Source organism: Acanthisitta chloris, unplaced genomic scaffold, assembly GCF_000695815.1.
Source record: "Acanthisitta chloris isolate BGI_N310 unplaced genomic scaffold, ASM69581v1 scaffold15555, whole genome shotgun sequence".
Taxonomy (NCBI): domain Eukaryota; kingdom Metazoa; phylum Chordata; class Aves; order Passeriformes; family Acanthisittidae; genus Acanthisitta; species Acanthisitta chloris.
In genome coordinates this window covers 32,777-42,049 of record NW_008675483.1, presented here as the reverse complement: position 1 = coordinate 42,049, position 9,273 = coordinate 32,777, and the positions used below count along the sequence as shown (strand labels likewise).

General features: G+C 49.2%; 1 protein-coding gene across 1 annotated transcript; it reads left to right on the top strand.

The window, feature by feature from the left end:
* Positions 1–346: 346 nt before the first annotated feature.
* RPL3 (ribosomal protein L3) lies at positions 347–6,952 on the top strand (the record flags this gene model as incomplete). The annotated part of the gene is made up of 9 exons (XM_009075778.1): positions 347–539; positions 1,807–1,975; positions 2,833–2,968; positions 3,907–4,093; positions 4,486–4,646; positions 4,929–5,030; positions 5,522–5,617; positions 6,103–6,222; positions 6,843–6,952. Coding segments are annotated over 9 exons (1,209 nt in total), but the record flags the coding sequence as incomplete, so codon positions are not given.
* Between the last annotated feature and the right edge of the window lie 2,321 nt (positions 6,953–9,273).

Here is a 9,273-nt window from a genome sequence, read left to right as displayed (position 1 = left end):
GTATTTTAAAGTGAAGATGTATTTTTTTGCCCGTGGGTTGTGAGCTCTGAGTTTAGCTTAATATGTTTATTGAGTTTGGATGCGGGATTGGAGGGGTAGTTGTGATTTTGAGCCGACAGTTGCTTGGGTGGACCCAGCCTTACCTGACACGTTGCAGAGGGAGGCTGCAGGGCTGGCGTTGGAGGAGAAAGTGCTCCACTTCCACCCAAAATGCCTGACTCACAGGTGGATGTTGAAATGCTATTTCACTGCGGCTTTTCCACACTGGAATTGTTCTGTAGTACTCGTGTTGTTGCTTATTCGTTGAAGGACACTGTGACATTGTGTTCTGTTCTTCTCTCTCCAGTCTCACCGCAAGTTCTCAGCCCCGAGGCACGGCTCCCTGGGCTTCCTGCCCCGCAAGCGCAGCAGTAGGCACAGGGGCAAGGTCAAGAGCTTTCCCAAAGATGACCCAAGCAAGCCTGTCCACCTCACTGCCTTCCTGGGGTACAAGGCTGGCATGACCCACATTGTTCGTGAGGTCGACAGACCTGGATCCAGTACGTATTGATGCGCTTTGTGGCAGAGGAGGCGTGTGGGTTAATGGGTGGTGACAGGACACAGCCCCATGCAGCTGCAGGCTGGGGTAGGAGTGACTCCAGAGTTGTTCATCAGAAAGGGACTTGGGAGTGCTGGTGGCAGCGGCTCAGTGTGATCCAACAGTGTGCACAGGTGGCCAAGAAGGCCAGTGGCATTTTGGCCTGGATCAAGAATAGTGTGGCAGCAGGACTAGGGCAGTGATCATCACCCTAGACTCAGCACTGTTGAGGTCACATCTCAGTGCTGTGCTCAGGTTTGGGCCCCTCGCTTTAAAAGGGACGTCGTGGCACTGTGGAGCAAGTCCAGCCAAGGGCAGTGAGGGCAGAAAAGAGTGAGAATACATGTTGTATGAGGAATGGCTGAGGGAGTTGGGTTTGTTTAGCCTTGAGAAGAGGCTCAGGGGTGATCTCATGGATCTCTACAACTACCTGACAGGAGGTTGGAGAGAGGTGGGGGGTGGTCTCTCCTGCCTTGCCTGCAGGGAGAGGACTAGAGGGAATGACCATAAGCTGAGACAGGGGAGAGTCAGATTAGATGTTGGGCAAAATGCTTCTCCTGTGAGAGTGTTCAGGCACTAAAACAGATTGCTCGGATAGATGGTGAAGTCACCATCCCTGGAAGTGTTAAGAGGCATCTGTATCTGGCACTGGAGGATATGGTTTAGGATTTAGGGGTTCCAGCAGTGACAGGTTAATGGTTGGACTTGATCTTAGGTCACTTTGAACCTTGACGATTCTATGATTCTAGGTGGTCTGTTCAGCAGCAGCTCTTGATTCTAGTCCTAGCTTGGCTTAACCCTGTTGCAGGTCCTTGAGTGGGTGGGGTATGAAGCACCCAAACCCTTCTCACTTCCATCTCAGTGTTGTCCCAGCAGTAGGGCTTCCTGTCTGGACTTAAAATGGCCTCTTCCTGATGGGAGGGTGTCATTAAGTTGCTTTGGGCATCTTTTTGCTGGTTGTCCCGTCCTGAGTGTGGTTCTGTTAACTACCATCCATTTCGCCTGTCAGGTTTTGCTGTGCTTTCTGCTGAGCCAGCTTCAAATTTTGCAAGGTATGAAATTATTAAAACTTTGGAGTTGGTCACTTTGCCAAGCCTCACTTTTCCCTTTGTGACAATAACTTGAGTCATCTAATCTTCTGCGTGAAGGACTTAGGAGTGAGAATGAACCAGGTGATGTTCAGCAGTTGATGCTGGTGTTAATTGTGTTGTATTTTTGTCTTCATCCAGAGGTGAACAAGAAGGAGGTGGTGGAGGCAGTCACTATAATAGAGACTCCTCCCATGGTCATTGTGGGCATCGTGGGCTACGTGAAGACTCCTCGCGGTCTCCGTAGCTTCAAGACTGTCTTTGCTGAGCACATCAGCGATGAGTGTAAGCGCCGCTTCTACAAGAACTGGTAAGAAGAGAGAGCAAGGCCTGTGCTTGCAGCATGAATCTCACCCCATGGGTCATTTCCTCTGCTGGGTTGCAGATGATGTTAGTACAGCCTTTTGAGGAGATTGTTTTGTCCTAATAATGTGTTGGGCAGTAGGAATGACTCCGTGAGGGTGACAGCATATTAGTCAGGGCCTTTCTTGGCATGGGGGTGGCAGTTTGGGGTTTTACCTGAGAGCTCCTAACAGGCTACGTGTGATGATAACTTCGACGGGCGGACAGAAGGAAATCGCCGCTGGCGCTTGTTGTTGAGTGTCGAGTGCTGACTGTAGCCCTGTTTTCTCAGGAAAAGGGAAGACAAGTGTTACTTCTGATTGCTGTTCCAGGCACTGTTGTTGTGATTGAAAGTATGTGCATTTGCCTGAGTGTGGCTCCAGTGTGTCTAGAGCTTACAGCCTGTTTGTGAATTTGGCAGGCTGAAAAGAAGTCAGAGTTGAGCAATAAAGATCTCAAGGGTCTTAAAGTAATAATGACCTTGCTGTGGGGCATACAAGGAGGGGAAATTAGGGTATTTTGAAGCAGATGGCAGTCATCTCAGAGTTGCTTTAAAGATCTGTTATTTTTCAACATCTCTCTACAGTCTTTTGTCTTCTGTACTATGAATGTTAATGTGCTGTGGAATTCATGGCAGCTCCGCTCAGCTTTGGCAATTTTGCCATTGTCTGATGAGCTCCAGGCTCCGCTTGCCAGTGGAAAAGAGTCATTAGAAGCTGGCAATGAGCCAAAACCAGCTAAGGTGGCAGCTCCTTCCGCTCGTCCCCACTTCCCTGGGGACTGATGAAGGGCTTAGCCAACCTTGTCTCTGCTCTGCTCCTGAAGGCACAAGTCCAAGAAGAAGGCCTTCACCAAATACTGCAAGAAATGGCAAGATGAGGAGGGCAAAAAGCAGTTGGAGAAAGATTTCAGTAGCATGAAGAAGTACTGCCAGGTTATTCGAGTTATGGCTCACACTCAGGTAAGTGTCTACAGGACTCGGATACAGTGGAAACAGCTGAGAGGGAAAGCATGAAACTTGATCCGTCTCTGTAGGGAGATTTCTGCCCCCTGCAGCCTGATACTGACTGTTAGGCACAACACAAATTCATTCTGTACAGAGCTGTGCTCATAGGATGTTTGAGGAGACTTGAGGGCAACCCTTGCTAATCTTCTGTAGTGTCCAAGAGAGACTCAGCTGTAGTAGGAACTTCTCGGGCTCAGTCCTTTGCTGATACCATGTAGACTTGGGCTCTCTTAATTCTGGCAGCAAATAAAACCAGGATGAACACTGAACTCTGGGGATTGTGTGCTCAGCGTCCTTTCAGGCTGCAATTGTACTGCAAGTACAAGACTGCAAGTACTAGAAGCCTTTTGGTGGCTTCTCTTGCACAGCTGGAGTAGGTGTACCACTGAGCAGTGTGGTGGATCTAATTCCAACCCCCCTGCAGTGGGCAGGGACACTTTCCACCAGGTTGTGCAGGGCCTCATCCAGCCTGATGTTCAACACTTCAGTGGTGGGACATGCACAGATTCTTTGAGCAGCCTATGCCAGTGACTCACCACCCTCATAATGAAAAACATCCTTCTTAGGTCCAGTCTAAATCTACCCTCTGTTTTACACTATTGCCCCTTGTTTCCTGTCCTTTGTTGGTGGAGTTTAGTTAATGCCTGTGGGGTTAGAGAGCTCTGTTTCTCTGAGGGGTGTAAAACTTTCAGCTACAGTGACTTGTCATTTCAGCCACAAAAGAGCCTTTCCCCTTCGTACAGGGCCTTCTGCTTGAGTATGTTAAAGTATGTCCTTGGAAATGTTTAGTTTAGAAAAACAGATTAGACCAGGACTAGAAGGATATAGTGGGCTTGGTAATGTAAGCTCCATTTTGGAAGAGCAGGAGCTAAATGTCATGCTTTGTTTTCTAGATGCGTTTGCTTCCCCTGAGACAGAAGAAGTCTCACCTGATGGAGATCCAGGTGAATGGTGGGACTGTTGCTGAGAAAGTGGATTGGGCCCGGGAGAAGCTGGAGCAGCAGGTGCCTGTGTCAACAGTCTTTGGCCAGGATGAGATGATTGATGTCATTGGAGTCACCAAGGGCAAGGGCTATAAAGGTAAACACATGGAAGTTCTTCTTTGTGATAGGATACAGTTTTTAATGAAATCCTAGCTTTGAGTTCTCACAAGTATGTGTGCCAAGGGCTGAGGGTGTAAATCCATAGTGCTGTCACAGTTCAATGATGAGACCATGGAATGAGCGCTGGGCACAGCGCCTGACACCCATGAGGAGTCATTCCATGCTGCCTTCCTTCTGAGAACGCAACTCAGGGACAGCCAGGGAGGGAGCTCCACCAGGAAATGTAGATTAATTCCTGGACCGCTGGGTCCAGGCTTTGTGGTTGTCTCCTGGGGACGGCAGCTTGAAAGGTGGTTCAGTCTCTAGTCGAAGAGCTTGGTGACATCTCAGCTTAACAACAGTTGGCAATGTTGCTTTGGTTACTTCCAGGTGTCACCAGCCGTTGGCACACCAAGAAGCTGCCCCGCAAGACTCACCGGGGCCTGCGCAAGGTGGCCTGTATCGGCGCCTGGCACCCTGCCCGCGTGGCCTTCTCCGTGGCCCGGGCTGGGCAGAAGGGCTACCACCACCGCACCGAAATCAACAAGAAGGTTTGTGTCTCTGAACTGCTGGGAAGAAACCAGAGGTGGTGATGTCACTTACTGTGTGACAGTGAGCAAACAGAGTGGAGAGTTCTGCTTCAGATGTTTTGCTTGTCTTAGGGGGACAGTAACCATAGTCTGTTATGATGAGGAACCATAAAATTCTCATGACCACGTGTTTACAAAGTGCAACAGATGTTTTTCTCTGAGCCTATGTAGAATTCCTTGCATTTTATCTAGACAGGCCCTTTATCCTGTCTTTTGCTGAGTAGAATTTCTTTGCGTTTTTAGATATACAAGATTGGCCAAGGTTACCAAATCAAGGATGGAAAGCTGATCAAAAACAATGCATCAACTGATTATGACTTGTCTGACAAGAGCATTAACCCTCTGGTGAGTGAGTTGCTGCAGCTCTGCAGAGTCTGCTTGTGAGCTGCAATCCTAAGAGGCAAATGGGTCTGGCGTGAATTGCACAACGATTAAATGAAGAGCTCTTGAGATAAAACTGGGCTGCTGTGGGAGGTGGTATTGCCTAGTCAGACTTGTGTAACTTGCAGATTGCGTGTGTTATGTGGCAGTAGTACAGAGAGATGTTACAAACCTAGGAATGGTACTTGTAAATTTACAAGGAATAACTTAGCAAGGAGAGCAGCTTTTGCTGTTTAGTCAGCCTCCTCTTCTGCTGTTCTTAGCAAAAGCCTTACAGCAGCAAGTAAATTGCTGCATCAAGAAACCTTACCAGTGAAAGGCAATACTGGGAATGGGGTTTCAGTGAATGTGGGAATGGCCAAGGCCAAGAAATGGTGCAAGAACATCAAGCTGTAGGCAGATAGGATCACTGGTCCTGCTTTATACAGAGCACTAACTGTTCTCTCTTTATTCAGGGAGGCTTTGTCCACTATGGTGAGGTGACCAATGACTTCATCATGGTGAAGGGCTGTGTTGTGGGCACTAAGAAGAGGGTCCTGACCCTGCGCAAGGTGAGTAGTGCAACCTGCTGTCCCATGGGCTGGAACAGCTTAAGTGAGCTGTGCTGCATCTGGTGCAGGTGTTTGCTGCCATAGGGAGTTATGTAACCTGCTAGAAAGAAAAGCCCCTTATGCATAAACCCACCTCATTAGGAACTCAGGAGTGGCATGAGGCCCTTTCCACAGGAAATTCAGTCCAGGGTTGTTTGTAATGATGGATGTGCTTTAGGCTGGAGAATTATTGTGGACCATAAGGACACTTGACAGGCAGATTGGGGCTCACCTGCTGCTGTGAGCTGACTGGTCTTCAGCCTTGAAGGCCAAAGATGTGGGATAGGGTGGCATACTGTCAGGTGCTCCTTGCACATCATAGCAGCTAAAGTCTGAGGTCAGAGAGACTGGGAAGCATTAGCCATGGAGGTGACGAGTATCAGCCAGTGTACTGCTTGGCTGAAAGTGCTGCTACATACTCACTCACCTGGCATCTCTCCTCGTAGTCTCTGCTTGTGCAGACCAAACGCCGGGCCCTGGAGAAGATTGACTTGAAGTTCATTGATACAACTTCCAAGTTTGGCCATGGTCGCTTCCAGACAGCTGAGGAGAAGAAGGCTTTCATGGTAAGGACACTCTGGTAGCTTTGTGTTGTGTGTCACGGTATTGTATTTGAGCTAATGGCAGTTGGTAGCTTGACCTTTGGGCTGTCACATGGCCAGAATTTGTGAAACAGTCTGTAGCTTCCTCCTGCCAACTTGGTTATAACTGCAGGGGGTCTCACTTCCCCTGTGACAGTGCTTGGTGTCTGAGGGCTGCTGCCATGTTTGGGCACAGGTTGTTCAGTGATGAAACATGGAACAAGCACTACTCCATTTCCTGTAAAAGCAGCTCAGGGAGGGTGGTGCTCACAGCGTGTGGCATTCCCAGTTTGTGACTTTCTGGAGAAAGCAGCTGCGAGTGCTGGGAGGAGGCCCTTGCTGGGTCAGAGTGGAGGGTTCCCCACCAGGTGGCACCAGCATCGCTGCTCTGGCGAATCCCAAGTTCAGCACAGTGCAGCTGCGCCAGGCTCAGCTCCCCCCCAAAACCTCTAGCTGTGGGGAGGGGGCATGGGGTTTCCAGTGGGTTGCAGAATGGAGGACTTTTTTTGCTTTGAGTTCTTTTGCAGCATTGTGATTGGGGTGTGATGTGGTCTTTGGTGCAGGCTGCTCTTTACATGGGTTATGTGCTTTTGCTTTTTTTCTAGGGACCACTCAAGAAAGATCGTATTGCAAAGGAGGAGGCAGCTTAATGGGTGGAATGGTCCTGTGGCCTGTGTGCTCACAGACCCCAAAATAAATATTTTCAAGAAATTAACTTTGTCTCTGGGTTTATTACATCACTGTCAATTCTGGTACTCCTACTGCAGGTTCTACATCTGGGACCAGCCAAGCTCAAGTTCATGAGCATCTACCTTAGAACAGGGTTCCTCTAATGAGAATGAAGCTGCTATTGCTGTTTGTGGAGAGGAGATTTTGAGGCAGAGCAAGGTTTCTTTTCTCTGGTCATGTGAAATGGTAAAGGAACAAAAACCCTAAATGTCTTCGCAGTTACTGAGGTATTACTCCATATCTTAATGCTCTGTTAAGTGGCCAGAGAGCTTCAAATCAAATGGGTTTTGAAATAAACTACTTCAGACAGTTGAAAGCACTAAATTTTAGGTAGGTGGCTGATGCTGGTTGTTGCTGTGGAAACCTCCAACCTGCACACTTTGGAAACACAGTTTGTTGCTGTCCTGAGAGCAGCAGAAGGCAGCAGGTATTGTGACAAATCTCAACCTCACAGCAGCTGGCTATTTCTGAATCCATATCCTTTCCCTGCTGAAAGGTCATGGGAAGCAGGCCTGGCTGGGAGGGGAGGAGCACGACTTCTGCATCCCACCCTCTTGAGAAGGAGGGAGAGCTGTGAGTGCTGCTGGTGTTGCCTTACTGCCTGACTCAAAACACTCCACCGGCTCTTGGGAAGATGGTTTGGTGTATTCTTCACTGCCCATAATTGGAGATGTGGCAGAGGTGGAGACATTAACTGCAGACTTGCATTGGGGTGCAATGCCGCCCTGAAACATCTGGTCTGGTGCTCTTTGCTCTTAAGTGGGGAAAGGTGCAATGTAGAGATTATTTCCTGTGGTGATGAGGAGAGCCTTCTAAGAGTTAAAAGGTGGCAGGAAAGAGGAAAAACATTTACCTTGTTTCCCTAGAAACCAGACTTGCTGCACAAGCTGGCTGGCTCCCTGTCAGCCTCATTTAACACATTAACCTGCTGGCTGGTTTCAGCCAAGTGAAATAAGAGAGGGCTCACCTGCTAATTTTTTTCCCCTCATGAGTCTCAAATAGGCAAGTAGGTAGAGAAGAACCTTAAATTAGTATTCCCCTGATGCAGGAAAGCTGAGTTCTGAACCTCTGTCCATCCTGAGGCTGCAGTTTTGTGGGCAGCTCTTGAGAAGTGATGTTTTTTTGCCCCACCTGTTAGTGGGCTTTCACTACTTAAAGCAGGTGTCTGCTACCTGGCTTGGAAGGGCTCTGAGTCAGCCTTGTCTGCTAGTGCTCTTCCATGACACCAGTCAGATGCATCCAAGGGAACTGAGGTTGTCAGGATAAATGGATGTGTTTGGGATGAGCATTCACAACAAGCTATGCGCTACCATGATGAAAATCTGTAAAATCACCAAGTTTTACCAAGCCACACGTGGGAGCTCTGTGGAGGCTGGGGAGCTGCTGATTGTATTTTGAAGTGGCAATGGCAACAGAGGGAATTTTTAGTCAAATTGGCACTTAAGTAGATGGAAGCAGTCCTGAGGAAATGTCCTTGTTGAAGATGCGCGGCATGTGTCTGGCAGGAGGATCTGCTTTGTCTTGGGACCCAGTGCTAGACTTGGATTTGTTTATTTTTGGGGCGATTGTTGCTGACTGATAAAACACCGGATGGGGGAGGAAACCACAAAAGCGGTTTCCTGGAATCCTGCAGGCATCCAGCGTCAGGAGGTGGCGCTCCTCCCTCTGTACATGGTGCGCAAGACACTTGTCCCCAAGGGCTTGATGGTGGGACTGGCCTGGAGAGAAGCCCTGCTTAGCTGAGGCCAGGTCACCCGGGCTATATGTGCCCTCGTGGCCCCTCTGAGAGCTCTCTGAACCCGGACACTTTGCTGGGGAGCTCCTGGGAGCCTGGTTTGGGAGATCCCTACCTGCATAGCTTGGAGTGAAGCCAGGGGATGCCAAGCCTCTCACCCCTAAAACCTGACTCCACCGTGCAGCCCTTGTCCCCCAGCCTTCCCGCTTCTGCAAAGCATCTGTCTTCTGTTTGGGGGACAGTCTCCAGTGCAACAGGCAGCAATTGCTGCAGGTCACACATTGGTCCAGCAGCTCCTGAGAGCCAAGAAACAGTTTTAGAGCAACTTTTTTTTTTTCTCTTTGGCACTGTCATCTCATTCCCCACAGCTCCAGTGTGCTGTAGTGCTGCTTGAGTGCATCTTCCCTGCTCCAAAACGTCCAGCAACATCCCTGTCCAGTCAGAAAGGATCCTGTGCCCTGGTCATGCTTGGACTAACCCGAGAGCTGTAGGAGGACAGACACAGCCCTGACCCTGCTGAAATAACACTGGGTGCCGTGGGAATGTGCCCTGTCCCAGCTGGTGGTGGCAGG